The sequence below is a fragment of the Plectropomus leopardus genome, chromosome 7 (genome assembly GCF_008729295.1).
Source record: "Plectropomus leopardus isolate mb chromosome 7, YSFRI_Pleo_2.0, whole genome shotgun sequence".
NCBI classification, from domain to species: domain Eukaryota; kingdom Metazoa; phylum Chordata; class Actinopteri; order Perciformes; family Serranidae; genus Plectropomus; species Plectropomus leopardus.
The window spans coordinates 199,259-214,165 of record NC_056469.1 but is presented as its reverse complement, the minus strand read 5'-3'; the positions used below and the strand labels follow the sequence as shown (position 1 = coordinate 214,165).

Here is a 14,907-nt window from a genome sequence, read left to right as displayed (position 1 = left end):
CCGTGCATTTCGCCTAGGGATATGAAACTTGGTAGGCATGTGCAACAGCCCAAGACCTAAAAAAGACTCTTGGACCCATACCCTAAACCTAGCAGGAAGTCGGCCATTTGTGTGGCCCCCACTGGAAGTACTACACCATGTGAAATATCTCGCTTAAGGGTTCAAACTCTCCACATACTTTCTCCGACTTTTACTGAAATGAATGATTGCATCACCCAGAGTCAGTAGCCCCGACTTGTGTGAGGGTGCGAGGGCCCGTTCATCACTGCTTGCAGCTTTAATTTTTATTAGATGTTCTTGTACCACTCCTCTTTTGTTTATTTTAGATTTAAACAATTTGCTGCTGCCCAGCAGACTTTGTGCATAGCACTTATCTATTCTTATTAACCTTTCAAAGCGCTTTCACTCTACATGTCACATTCACCCATTCACACATGCATTCATACACTGGTGGCCGGGGCTGCTGTACAAGGTGCCACCTGCGACTCAGTAACCCTTCATATGCGCACTTCAGTGACAAAGCATCAGGAGCAATTTGGGGTTCAGTATCTTGCCCAAGGATACTTCATGTTGACTGAAGGAGCCAGGGATCAAACCGCTGATCTGACTGATTTGACGCCATAATTAAAAGTCAGGTCTTAACATGACATGACTAGATCTGATGGAACTGCACAGCTAGTAATAATTCTTTGGGGGTGCATCATTTAAATCATTACATTTAAATCATACACAAGTATGGTTTAGTGCAACTTTATAAATATTCCTAAATGCACCTCAAGATTTACCTCATTTTCAAACACTGAAGGAGATTTGGATTGGGTTTCCATTCGTGCTGCATTCATCAACCACATTCCACCGACATAACATAAGTTTCAATTACACAATGTGATTAAATATACAATGTGGGGCTTTGTTTATATTTCAGTAACAAAAATAATTAAAATTTTTGCTTTAAAAGGAAAATCCATTATATCTTACGTTATCTTGTCTGTTTTGTTTGTCTTTGTTATTACGCTGCATTTATTGCTTCCAACTGGATGACTCTTTTGGATCTAAAAAAACCACAAATTATGGTATTATAGGAATCCCATCTGGGCAAATAAAGATTATAGACAGGTCTGTGTGTAACATATGGGAATACATGACGTGGATTAAATCAGTTGGGCAACTTTACTTTGACAAGATCATGCCCATTTAACTCTATTTATGACACCAGAGTGTCTGCATTTTAAAGAAAACTTTTTTTTCAAATTTCAAGGAGCACTTTCATCCATTTATTCGAAAATAAAAGTGGATACATTCTCTGCATTCTAGTTATCCTACATGACTGTACATATTATTAAAGGTTCAGGCTACTAGTTCTTGTTATACAGTGACAGCAGGTTTGTGTGTCATCTGGGAGTCTGATGGTAATGTCTGTCAGGATTGCACATCAAAGTAGCTCCAGGTCAGCAGCATTTTAGGAATGTCTAATATGTGAGGGAGACAACCTCAGCTCTGCTGCTGCCCTTCTTTGAGAAAGAAATCAGGAAGACAGAAAAAACAAGAATCTGCACTGTACCTGTTTCAGCTGTGTGTGTGTTTGTGTGTGGGTGCGTGTGTGTCTATGTTTGTGAGGTTTAAATGTCCTCACAATATTTAAGTGAGGACATTTTTCTATGGAGAACAAACAATCTCAAAATGAATTAAAGCTGCAAGCAGCAATGAACGGGCCCTCACACCCCCACGCATGTAGGGGTTTCTTACAGAACTCCATCTGACATAGTTGCTCATATCTGTGAAAGTTAGATAATGCATGCAGAGTTTTCTCCCTGGAGTGAGAAATGTCACATGACATAATATTTCCAGTGGCCACTAGGTGGCAGTGGAGGGGACATAATTTCCATGTCATCTTGGTGAATATCACTTATTTAACAAACCATGTAAATTTCATGTCAGTCAAAGGATAATTGTGTTACAAGGTATACTTCCTGTTGCCAGTAGGTGGCACATTGAGTATCATAGTTACCTTATGTGTTGATGTGTTCAGGGCTGCCACCTGATCACACCCATAAAATTTGAGGATAATCAGTTAATACAAAGTAAAGTTAATTTAGCTTCCTGTTTGGTGGCGAAAACAGAATTGCCACGCCAACAGTGTTCATTGAAAACATATGATCTTCACAAAGTGGCATCATGAAGGTCTCAAAGCACCTTTTGTTACCAAGTTTGAGCTGAAGGTGGTAAATCTGTAAGGGGATGCACCTAAAAATGTAAATCATGTAACTTCATGTTTCCAGTAGGTGGCAGTATGCCGATAAGTGAAATGATGAATGCAGATGTGTTCAGGTCAGGATCAAGCATGAGAAACAGGAGAATTAAATGCGGACTTTTGAACATCAGATCCCTATCATCTAAATCTCTTTTAGTCAGTGATTTAATATAGAATAGAATAGAATAGAATAGAATATTCCTTTATTGATCCCCCATTGGGGGAAATTTCAAATGTTACAGCAGCATGAAAAAGAGAAAGTGGAATGTAACAAAGAAAATAACAATAACACAATTATACAATAACACAATTATACAATAACAAATAACAATAAATAAGTAATAAAATAAGTATGTACATAGAGGAAAAAGGTATGTACACATAATAAGTAAGTAATAGAATAAGTATGTACACAAAAGATGGATTTGAGAATAGAATTTACAAAAATTTGTTGTGCAAATTATTCAGCCAGTGATGCTGATGTTATAGAGTCTTATTGCAGATGGGATGAATGACCTGCGGTAGCGCTCCTTCTTGCAGGGTGGATGTCGCAGTCTGCTGCTGAAGGAGCTGCTTAAAGCCCCCACAGTCTCATGCAGTGGGTGAGAGGGGTTGTCCATGATGGATGTGAGCTTTGCTAACATCCTCCTCTCACCCACCTCCTCAATGGAGTCCAGGGAGCAGTCCAGGACAGAACCGGCCCTCCTGACCAGTCTGTTCAGTCTCTTTCTGTCCCGATCTGTGCTCCCTGCTCCCCAGCAGACCGCTGCATAGAAAAGAGCAGATGCTACCACAGTGTCATAGAATGTCCGGAGCAGAGTCTTGCACACTCCAAAGGACCTCAGTCTTCTCAGCAGGTGGAGACGACTCTGGCCCTTCTTGTACAGGACATCTGTGTTATTAGACCAGTCCAGTTTATTGTTAAGGTGAACACCCAGGTATCGATAGGTCTCCACCATCTCAATGTCCAGACCCTGGATGTTCACCTGTGTAGTCTGGGGTGTCTTCCTCCTGCGGAAGTCAATAACCATCTCCTTTGTCTTACTGGCGTTGAGCTGGAGATGGTTCTGCTCACACCAGTTGACAAAGTCTGTGATGACGGTCCTGTACTCCCGCTCGTCCCCCTCAGATATGCACCCAACAATGGCTGTATCATCGGAGAACTTCTGGAGGTGACAGCTCCCAGAGTTGTAGTGGTAGTCTGAAGTGTACAGGGTGAAGAGAAAGGGGGAGAGCACTGTCCCCTGAGGGGCCCCGGTGCTGCAGACTACCATATCCGACACACAGTCCTGAAGCCTCACGAACTGTGGTCTGTCGGTGAGGTAATCGATGGTCCATGCAGCCAGGTGACAGTCTACTCCCGCTCTTTCAAGCTTCCCCCCTGAGCAGTGAAGGCTGGATTGTGTTGAATGCACTGGAGAAGTCAAAGAACATGACTCTCACAGTGCTGCCGGTGTCCTCCAGGTGAGTCAGGGATCTGTGCAGCAGGTAGAGGACTGCGTCATCCACTCCAATGCCCGGTTGGTACGCAAACTGCAGTGGATCCAGATGTGAGCTCACCAGGGGGCGGAGGTTTCTGAGAACAATCCTCTCCATGGTTTTCATCAGGTGAGAAGTGAGGGCCACAGGTCTGAAGTGGTTGGGCTCCCTGGGGTGCGCTGTCTTCGGGACAGGAACCACACAGGAGGTCTTCCACAGCGCTGGGACCCTCTCCAGACTCAGGCTCAGGTTGTAGATGCGCAGAAGAACCAGGCAGAGCTGATCTGCACAGTCCTTCAGGAGTCTGGAGCTGATGCCATCAGGACCCGTGGCCTTTCTCGCCTTCAGCTTCTTCAGCTCACTTCTCACCTGATCAGCTGTTATGGAGAGGCCGAGGGTGGCGGAGGAGGGGCTGATGAGGGGTGGTGGTGGAGGTGATGGGGCTGACGGAGAGCTGAGGTGGTGTGAAAAAAGAGCCAGCCGGTCGGTGCTCTGATGAGTGGGGGGAGGAGTGGGAGTAGAGTCAAATCTGTTAAAGAACAGGTTCAGCTCGTTTGCCCACTCCTGGTCTCCTGCTTCAGGTCCCCTCACCTGGCCTCTGCTGTGACCAGAGATGGTTTTGAGGCCTCTCCAGACCTCCCTTGCGTTATTTTGTTGCAAGTAGGTTTCCATCTTGGTCTTATAGCTGGCCTTTCCCTCCCTGATTTTTCTCTTCAGCTCCTTCTGCACCCTCCTCAGCTCCTCTTTGTCCCCAGATCCAAAGACCCTCCTCTTCTCCTTCAGCAGGACCTTCAGTTCAGGGGTCACCCAGGGTTTTGTGTTAGAGAAACACCGTACCTTCCTGGTGGATACAGTGTTCTCAACACAGAAGTTAATGTAGTCTGTGACGCAGTGTGTAATGGTGTCAATGTCCTCATTGTGTGGGCCGCACAGTACATCCCAGTCCGTGGTCTCGAAGCAGTCCTGCAGCGCCTCAGTGGCCTCCTCAGACCACTTTTTCACATACCGTATAGTCGGGGGTTGTTTTTTCACCATAGGTATGTAAATGGGCTGCAGTCTCACCAGGTTGTGATCTGAGCGACCCAGCGGGGGGAGGGGTGATGAGCTGTATGCATCCTTGGTGTTTGCATACAGTAGGTCCAAGGTGTTATTGTCTCTAGTGGGGCAGTCCACATACTGGCTGAATGTTGGGAGAGTGGTGGAGAGCGATGTATGGTTGAAGTCTCCTGAGATGATGATCAGAGACTGGGGGTGGGATGTTTGCAGCTTGGACACTTCACTGTGGATGATCTCGCAGGCAGCAGCAGCATCAGCCGAGGGGGGGATGTACACTGTAATCGCAATGACATGCGAAAACTCCCTCGGCAAATAATAAGGGCGCAAACTAACCGCCAGCAGTTCAACATCCTTCGTGCAGCGCTGCTCTTTAATGCTAACGTGTCCAGCATTACACCATCTCTCGTTCACATACATCGTGAGGCCACCGCCTTTCTTCTTACCACTCTCCCTCCAGCTCCGGTCCGCTCTGACAAGATGAAACCCGTCCAAAGTTATGAGCGAGTCCGGAGTGAGTTCGTTCAACCATGACTCCGTGAACATCATGAGGCTGCACTCCCGATACTCCCACTGCAGCCGGGTCAGCGCTGTCAGCTCTTCCATCTTGTTTGGAAGAGACCTCACGTTTCCCATGATGATGGACGGGACCGTCGGCTTGTAGCGTCTCCTCTTCTCCCGACGCTTCACTCCTGCCCTGCATCCCCTCGTCCTCCTACGGAGCTCGGCGGGGATGTCCGGTCTCTCCCAAGACGGTGTCCTGGCCTGGCGCAGCGCCAACAGCTGTTCCCGTGTGTAAACAATGGAGCCGTGGCTGAACGGGTCTCCAGATGCGGACTTTAAAAGTCCGAAAACAAGTAAAAAACAGACTAATAGCGTGGCCATTTGTACATGCATAGTTGTGCTGTGCAAGTGCAGTACTACCACTTGAAAGAAAAAAATAAACAAGAAAAGAAAAACCACAATAATAGCTAAAAACACAGAAAGTGGGTAAGAGCCGCTGTAACTGGCTGCCGCACTCACAGCGCCATCTTAGAAGTTCAAGTATCATATAATCATATTGATTTATTCTGTCACAGGCGACCTGGCTGTGTCCTGATGATTATGTTAGCCTGAATGAGTCCACTCCACTCCACTCACTCCATTCCTGGTCATATAAATACTCACATTTCTCGAGCCACTGGCCAAGGAAGGGGAGTAGCTACTATTTTTGATTCAATCCTCTGCGCATACTAAGTTCTGCTTCAGAGTTCCACAAGGTTCTGCACTTGGACCAATCCTTTTCACTTTATATATGCATCCCCTAGGCAACATCATTAGAAATGATGAAATGAAATTTCCATTGCTATGCTGATGATACGCAACTGTATCTATCTGTGAAGCCGGATGAAACCGATCAGTTATATTGACTACATGTATGCCTTCAAGACATAAAAGCCTGGATGAGCCGCAATTTCCTTATGCTAAACTCAGAAAAAAACTGAAGTCATCATTACTGGCTCCAAACACTTCAGAAACTCCTTTTCTAAGGATATCAATTCTTAAGATGGCATTACCTTTACCTCTAGCAGAACTGTGAGGAACCTTGTAGTTATATTCGATCAAGTTCTATCTTTTGCCTCCAATATAATACAAACTTCAAGGACTGCTTCTTTCACTTTTGTAATATTCCAAAAATTAGACATATCCTGTCTGAAACAGATGCCAAAAAATTAGTGCATGCATTTGTTACTTCTAGGATGGATTACTGTAACTCCCTATTATCCGGTTGCCCCAACAATTCCCAACAAAATCGGTTGCCAACAATTCCAGTCTCTCCAACTGGGGCAGAAAGCTGCTGCACATGTACTAACGGTACCAAGAAAAGGGATCATATTTCTCCTGTTTTAGCTTCTTTGCACTGACTCCCTGAAAAATCCAGAATTGAATTTAAATTCCTCCTCCTTACCTACAAAGCTCTGAATGGACAGGCTCCGTCCTATCTGTCCCAGCTCATAGTTCCCTATCAACCCTCAAGAGCACTGTGCTCTGAAAACGTAGGTTACTTGTGGTTCCCAAAGTCTCCAAATGCAGGATGGAAGCCAGAGCCTTCAGTTACCACGCTCCTCTTTTATGGAACCATTTTCCAGGTTCGGTCAGGAGGGCAGACACCGTCTCCACTTTTAAGGGTAGACTTAAGACCTTCTTCTCTGATAAAGCTGAGGGCTGGCTCAGGTTGCCTGGACCAGCCCCTTGTTAGGCTGACATAGGTTTAGTCTGCTGGGGGACTTTTTAGGATACACTGAGCTCCTTTTTCCTCTTGCTCCCTCCATCTGCGCTCTTGTCTTTTTACTGCATTACACTAATTCGGTTGCCTCTCTGGAGCATTCGTGCTCCCTTGTTTCATAGTTTTCCCGGATCTTGGCTGCAGTCTTGGCTGCATCTGGAGATTATTGTGCTGTTGCTATGGTCCTGTCTGAGGCAACGCCTGTGTAGCGGGCCTTGGTTGTGCAGATGCCGTGATCTTGCTCGATGCAACCTTTTACTGCCATTAGTATGTGTCATGCACGGTACTGTTATCAATACCTATGATATTTACACATAACATCACATGCTATCACAGAGTGCATTTAGTAATTTTATATCTGTCACCATTGTTATATGTTATGCTATTGTTACCAATATTGCTGAGCTTCTCTCCCTCTCTCTCCTTCTCTCTCTCTCTGTTTCTCTTTCCTCTTCATCATTACTGTAATTTAATTGTTATTTACAACTTCTATTGTACATCTGTCCATCTTCGGTTGCCCTTCCTGAGGTTTCTACCGTTTTTTCCCCCGTTTTTTTTCCTTAGACAATGACAGGGTCTAAGGGCAGAGGGATGTGTTATGCTGTATAGCCCTCTGAGGCAAACTATGTTTTGTGATAATGGGCTTTATGAATAAAATTGAATTGAATTGAAAGTAAAGCCCATTTACCATCTATCTATCATCTATCTATCTATCTATCTATCTATCTATCTATGACTCTCTACACAAAAAACAGTTTCATCAGTATGGTTCAGATGTAATGCTGTGTGATCATATTAAGTCAGTGGAAACAGAAGAACACATACTGGCTGTTAAAAATTATGAATTTGTGAATGCAACACAGCAGGGGGTCTCAACAAACCCACATAGAATCCAGTGAAGTTCATACATGACAGGTACTTTGTGAATGCAAAGACTTTAAATATATATATATATATGTATGGATTTCTATTGCATGTATGTATTTAAAGGAAACATTTGTCTGTGCATCAGAAATGCACTTGTGAACTTTAAAAACTACAAATGTTGATGTCTTTTACTTTTATAGAGAAAGATTATTTTTTATCATAACAATTTCACGAGAGAGTCATTTAGACTACGATATATAAATCCTAAAATACAGTTGTGAATCCTTCTGTGTGCCTTCATTAATACTGAGACTGAGCTGACTCCAGAGTTACAGTTGTATTTCTTTTTTTTCCTGTTTTTTTTCTGCTTTCAAGTTTAAAGTCAAATAAGGTCTTGCTTACTTGCAGACTTTCTGTTATTTATCTGCCTGTTTGTTTATGGCTCTTGGGTGCTGTGAAACCCACCTTGAATAAGTCCAATGTTTACTCTCCTTTCAGCTGTGTTTTGTCTCCACTGACTAGATAGTCAGTGGAGTGCACTTTAGCCTAAATGTCAAGTCAATTTTATCAATATAGCCTTATATCACAAATCACAAATTTGCCTCAAGGCCCTTCACAATGTGTACAGCATGTGAGACGCTCTGTCCTTAGACCTTCAATTCATGTGTCATGTGTCATTATGTTGTGTGTAAGAGATGATGTGTGTGTATTTTAGCTCTGTGGAGTGTTCCAGCATCCTCCTGCACATTGTTTGGGCTTCATTCTGTACCTTCACTATTTTGGTTCAGTGTTGCTGCGCTCATACACTTTGTTCCAGCTGTTCAGGCAGCTACTTTCTGTAAAACAACAGTAAAAATGCACTGTACACTACCTAACTTAGTTAACATGGTGATAGGGTATTATTCAGCAGCTAAAGAGCCACATACAGTACATCCCTCAAGAATCACCAAATCAGACCTAGGAGGAGAGTTAGGAGAGAAGTTGCTAAGCATCTGTTGGGTCTGAAACTAGGAAATTCTATTCTATAACAATATTGATAATATATTTAAGTCGAGTTTCCAGTGGTATATAACTTGTACCCAGGGAAGCATTTCCTTTAGATGTGTTCAACAGCTAGGCACAGGAGTGAAGAGTTCATTATCAACAGAAGGAGAAGTAAGATTTTATTTTCTACAGCTGCTGCTTGAGGCAGCAATATATCCTTTCATTTTATAATTACAGTTTACTAATGTATAAATGGGCAGGAACGGTTCTATTGGTACCATCCGCAACGTTTTGTAATGAAAATGCAAAAAATGCAGACTGAACTGAACTGAATGAAACTGGGCTTGTGTAAGTATGTGCTTGTGTGTTACATGACATCATTCTTCCCCTAGTCTGAAACACGTAATTACAGAGATTGTGTGTTTGTGGTTTGTGTATGTGCACTGACCTCCAATGGCTTCACACCTTGATGTCATCTCCCAAAGTACAAGGGCCATGGAGTAAATGTCGGTCTGTTTGAAAGACTCAATGTTCTCCAGATTCAGTCGGGCTTCCAGCACCTCCGGGGCCATATAACGTGCCGTACCCACCTACAGTACAGAGATACCAGGGAGTGTTAGCTCACAAGTAGGCCTCCACACACTATCACTAAGCATAGGAATACACTTGTTTCTGCAGAAGCATGATATTGACCTTCCATTGTCTGGCTTGTGATTGGTTGTTGTTTCAGCAGTCAACTGCTGGCTAACAATAAACCTGGCTTGTCTAATGGTTTCATTCATTATTTGTTTGATTTGTATGATCAAATTTCACATATCAGCGAATGTACTAAATACAGTTGGTCTTACTTTGTAATTCAACATCTAAAAATACACTGAGAAGGTTTCCATGTTGCTAGTATGTTGCAGTGTTCTTGTACCCTGCAGCTGAGATCCTTGGAAAATGTTGGTGGTTGTGCCACACAACCAGAAATAGGAAAAAGGGAAACTGGCAGCCATTTTCGTCAACTTGGATTGGAAGTCACACGTCAGTCTCAAGTCCTAACCTTATTCAGTTACAATTTAAGTCCCAAGTCAAAGCCAATAGGTTCAAATCAAGACCAACAAGTCCCTAAGTCAAGATTGAACTCAAAGTCAGTAAGTTTCAAATGTCAGCCCCAAGTGAAAACCGACAAGTCCCAATTCATACATCCTCTACTACACAGACTTGTTCTACCTCTCAACACATCACAAAAACCTTGTGTGTTTTCGTTATATATATACCATCGTTATAGATATGATACCTGAAGTAACCCCGCTTAAGAAAATACTGATATATGAAATATTGGTGAGAGCATCTATATCAGCATATGTAAAAGCTGACATAAGCAGATAATTTGATAAAGATTTAAGTTAGGGCTGGCTTAAGCTGGCTCAGGCTTGCCTTGGGCCAGCCCCTAGTTTGTTTGACAAAAACCTCGTCGCCTCTCTCCTTCACCGTCTCCTCATTTGCAAACATTCTCAGATCCTGGTTGTGCCTGTGCCTGGTTGTACATATACAACATATACTATCATATATTACACTATACTATAATATTATCATTAGGGAGGCATGGTCAAAGTTACCAGAATAAGAAAGAGGGTATTCAGATGCATTGTCTGAATTCTGTTTGTAGCTGACTGGATAAAACCACAGGCTGCCTCAGTGTTAGCAGAGGGGGGAATAATGCTATCACAATGACATGATAACTCACTCAGATGATAGAAGGTGAATGGGGGATTATCTAAGTTTTCTTTAGACCAGTCAACCTAAGGGAAACACTAAAGCTACAAGGTACAAGGTAGATCATTGTCATTTTTCTTAAACGTAGTTTTAGAAGAAATTAAATTGAAGTTGATCCTAAATCCTGCTACATCTTTTTGGCGTCGAAGGAGGAGTCTAACAGCCTGGGAAAGAAGCCGCTCTGTAGTCTGGTGGTTCTGCAGCGGATACTTCTGTATCTTTTTCCAGATAGCAGCAGATTGAACAGACTTTGGCTGGGGATGGCTGCTGTCTTTCAGTATCCTTTGGGCTCTGTGCAGACATCACTTCACCGAGGTCACTGATGATCTGTAGATGGGAACCAGTGATGTTCTGGGCAGTTTTAACCACCCACTGTAGAGCCTTCCTGTTCTGGACCATGCACGAGCCATGCCAGTTTCCAGTCAGTATGCTTTCTACTACTCCTCTGTAGAATTGAACCAGGATCTCACTCTGGAATTTAGCCTTCCTAAGTTTCTGTAGGAAGTAGAGCCTTTTCTGTGCTTTTTTAATCTGGGTGGTGATGTGTAGTGACCAAGATAGGTTCTCAGTGACAGTAATTCCAAGGAACCTAAGCTGTTTACCTGCTCCACCTCAGCTCCACTGATGTAGACAGGGGTGTGTGTCTTTGCTGTGCAGACTGTTGATTTCCTCCTGGTATGAACTGTCATCTGTCACAGCCCCTGTCTCTCATTCCCCTCCTGTCACTCTTCTGAGTACTTTTCCACTCACCCTCCCTCTGCTCCACTCTACCTGCAAGCCACGCCCACCTCATCAGCCAACTCTGCTCACCCACCTCACAGCTGCAGCTCATTACAATAAGCTCTGCATATTGTAGCGGTTATTAATAACTACATTAAAATTTGGATTTTGCACTCGTCAAAGTAAAAGGGGCACCATTCTCCATTCAGGAGAAAATTAAATCTTAAATTGTGACAGTGTTAAGACATGTCATTACTTTAATCAATCTCATAATCTGTACCGTTTATTCTGTATACATTGATCTTGTTTCTCTCATGAAATAATATCCACAGACAACAACTTGGCGATAAATGAGGATAATTTATTTAGACTAATAAAATGAAGAGTAAATAGATGAAATAGTATGACATATAAAAGGACAGTGAACACATAAAAGGGAACCTACATGATGTATGTTCAGGTGATGTAAATAATTAATTATGGATGATAGTGGAGGAAATACGTGACCATCTAAAGCGTGGATGCGCACTGAAATTTGGCATTAAAGCTTCGCTATACGACATCAACTCTGATCACTAGAAAATGTTATTCTGCCTACTTTTGTCGACTTGATTAGACTTCTCCGGGGAGGTCCAGGTCCTCGCGTCACTCCAGGGGAGAGCTGCGGCGCGTCTTCCAGACGAGGTGACCCGCTGAAAGGCGGCGGCGGCCGGGCAGGTGGAGTCGGTGTGCGGCGGTCTTTAACTGGCCTTGGTGTTCGCCTCAGCGAACCGGTAAAAATCTTTAAACAAAGTCCTTAAGGGCAGGCAACGGATGCTGATAGTTTGTGCAGCAGGTGTTGCTTCTAGATCCGTGGCAAAGTTGATGGCGAATCGCGGAGTGTCCTTCTCAATTAAAACTCACAGAAATAATCAAAGTAATCCCACTGGTCTGAGGGAGTCGCTTTAAATTATTGATTTGATTTTACTTAAAAACGAATTACCAAAAGTGTCTTTACTGACCAAAAACTGATATAAAGAAAAGCGTCAAAGAGATTTAAAAGAAAATGGCTTCAAAAGTTAAAGTTCAGCAAAGCTCTGGTGAGCTGTTGCGGCTCCGCTTATAAAATTGAAGAAAAGAAAAGTTGCGAGCGCGGATGCACGAGACGCACCACGGTAAAAAGGAGCGAAGAAAAACTTCAGAAGAGAGAAGAGGAGAAGCCTTGAGAAGAGAGAGCTTAGAGAGAGAGAGAGAGAGAGAGTGCTGACTTAGAGAGAGTCACTCAGTTTTTATCTTTCGATTATGGGGTGCGGATGGAAGGCGGAGTTAGCGAACTTTTGCACCGAGTGATCACACATCTGGTATAAGTTTCTAAAAGACCTAATGTAATTTAGGAGACATTTATGTCTCTGAACTTTATGACGAATTACGCGATCTAACCCGTGGTGTATAAATTCACGTATCTCCTCACCACTATAGTCTCATCACAGTAACTTCAAATGCATGTTAGGAGACCTAAAAGTAATTTATAACGTAACACATGATTCTGAAGAGCCTTTGCTCAATTTTGTGAAATGACCACGCATAACATAACATTGTACCATGGATCCTAAGAAACTTGGTGATTACTTAGATATAGGATTACTTTTAACATTATACAATGAATTCAAAATACGATGTAACTACAAAGTTGGTTACGAGCTTACTAATAACTAAGACCACTAGATGGCAGTATAGCTCCATTATAACAAAGGGGAATAAAACGTACTTTACCTAACTCCTTCAAATTACATGAGATGAAAAGAATGGGAGGTGCTCCTATCTGTTTACTGAAGCAGGGAGACAACCTCACCCCCAGTCACAAAGATTAGGGAAGAAAGGGAAATTTTAACTTACAACCTTGGTCCAAGTCATTCTGTCAGATGTTTATCACAACACAGGGTTATATTAATGACTTTACCCAATGTTCGACCTTTTGTTATCTCAGCAGGAGAGGCAATACGATGGTTGCTTGGTATTGCCTGGGTGACCCCAGGAGGTCATTCAGACGCCCTACATCCTGTGACATGCTGATGGGGCCTTCGGAGTGCTTTACTTTCCACCATATGTCAGGATGGAGGGTGTCAGATACTGACACTTTCCCGTGGCTTAAAAAGGCAGAGCGTGTTTGCAGACATCCCCAGGGAGTATAAGTTAAGTTAATTAACAACCCCCTGTTGGATGTTTTGGGTTCGTAAAACAGTGTCTCTTGACCGGCCAATGATGGCGGTGTTGTCTACATACTTCACAATAGAGTTCTCCTGATGACTGGGAGTGCAGTCATGGGTGTACAGTGTGAACAGAAGGGGGCTGAACACACAGCCCTGGGGTGGGCCCTCCAGGTGAGTGAAGACTGAGTGAAGAGCAGTGGATTTGGCGTCCTCTGTGGATCTGTTGGTTCTGAAAGCATTCTGGTGAGCATCCAGGCTGGCAGGGATGTTGTCAAAGAACTTCATCAGGATGGGCGTAAGAGCCACAGGGCGGTAGTCATTAAGAGTAGACACAGCAGACTTTTTAGGTATAGGGACAATGGTGGCTGTCTTGAGGCAGGAGGGAACAGTCTCTTGTGAGAGTGAGATGTTAAAGATGTCAGTTAAAATATTAACAAGCTGATCAGCACAAGTGTTTAGTACACATCCGGGAATGTTTTCGGGGCTGGCGGATCCCTTTTCAATATAATGGTAGGGGAAACACTGTTATTAAAGAACAACTCTATAATAAAGACATAGAGCTATATGTCATTAGCATGAGGCCTGTCTATGTGCTGTATTTATAACTTTTTAATAAACAAAGTAGTTTATTTATTTATATAGTTATCCATCAAGTTCAGTCTTGTTGAGCCTAGAGGAGTATTTCCTCTCTCACAGTCAAGTTGGATCAAAGTCTGTCATCCTTTGGTGTTTGTTGCAATTCCACATCATTTGCACTAGTCTATTTTAGTTACATTGGGGTGTAGAGAACAGTATAACTTCTTCAGATAACAACAGTCCACCATCATTCCCAGTTAGAGAGTGGATGAAATCAAAACAAGGCAGTTGGACTGAGGCACCAGGCCCCTAAATCACTACATCTGCCCCTGATAATAACAAAAGCAACAGACAGAGCAGCTGAATGACAGACAAAGCAATGTATTTAGAAACTTAAACTAAAACAAAATCTTCTGTAGGAGTCTGAAGAAGTCACTTTCCTCTGCTGAACGTTTAACTGTTCAGACGCTGTAAGGAAAAACTCAGGTATTTGTCCTCCCACTCTGCACTGTGCTGACAGTCTGCTGTGATGAGCCAGGTGTGTTATTTGTTTTCATTAGGCCTGCTCGTTTTTGTCAGTGGTTGTAAATAGTAAAATTAATCTCTTGGGCTCCGTTACGTTGGTTAACCAGCTGCTGCATGTTGGATGTTCAGTGAAACACAGGACACACAGTGGTTAAGACTGTGCACCACAGACAATATGCGTACTCTGTGCATTTTGACCTCTGACATAATGATAACCAATTCACAGCGACACAGAT

The 14,907-nt window shown here is 43.2% G+C and overlaps 1 protein-coding gene across 2 annotated transcripts in view; it reads right to left on the bottom strand.

Annotated features, from left to right (window-relative positions):
• LOC121945114 (TGF-beta receptor type-2-like) overlaps nt 1-14,907 on the bottom strand; it is a 107,927-nt gene that overhangs the window by 21,980 nt on the left and 71,040 nt on the right. For both annotated transcript variants that reach the window (XR_006105943.1, XM_042489139.1), the window contains exon 8: nt 9,349-9,490. Coding sequence is in view for 1 of the 2 variants with exons in the window: in XM_042489139.1 (XP_042345073.1) it covers nt 9,349-9,490 (142 nt within the window). In the remaining variant the exon portion in view is untranslated. The remainder of the gene's footprint in view (nt 1-9,348; nt 9,491-14,907) is intronic.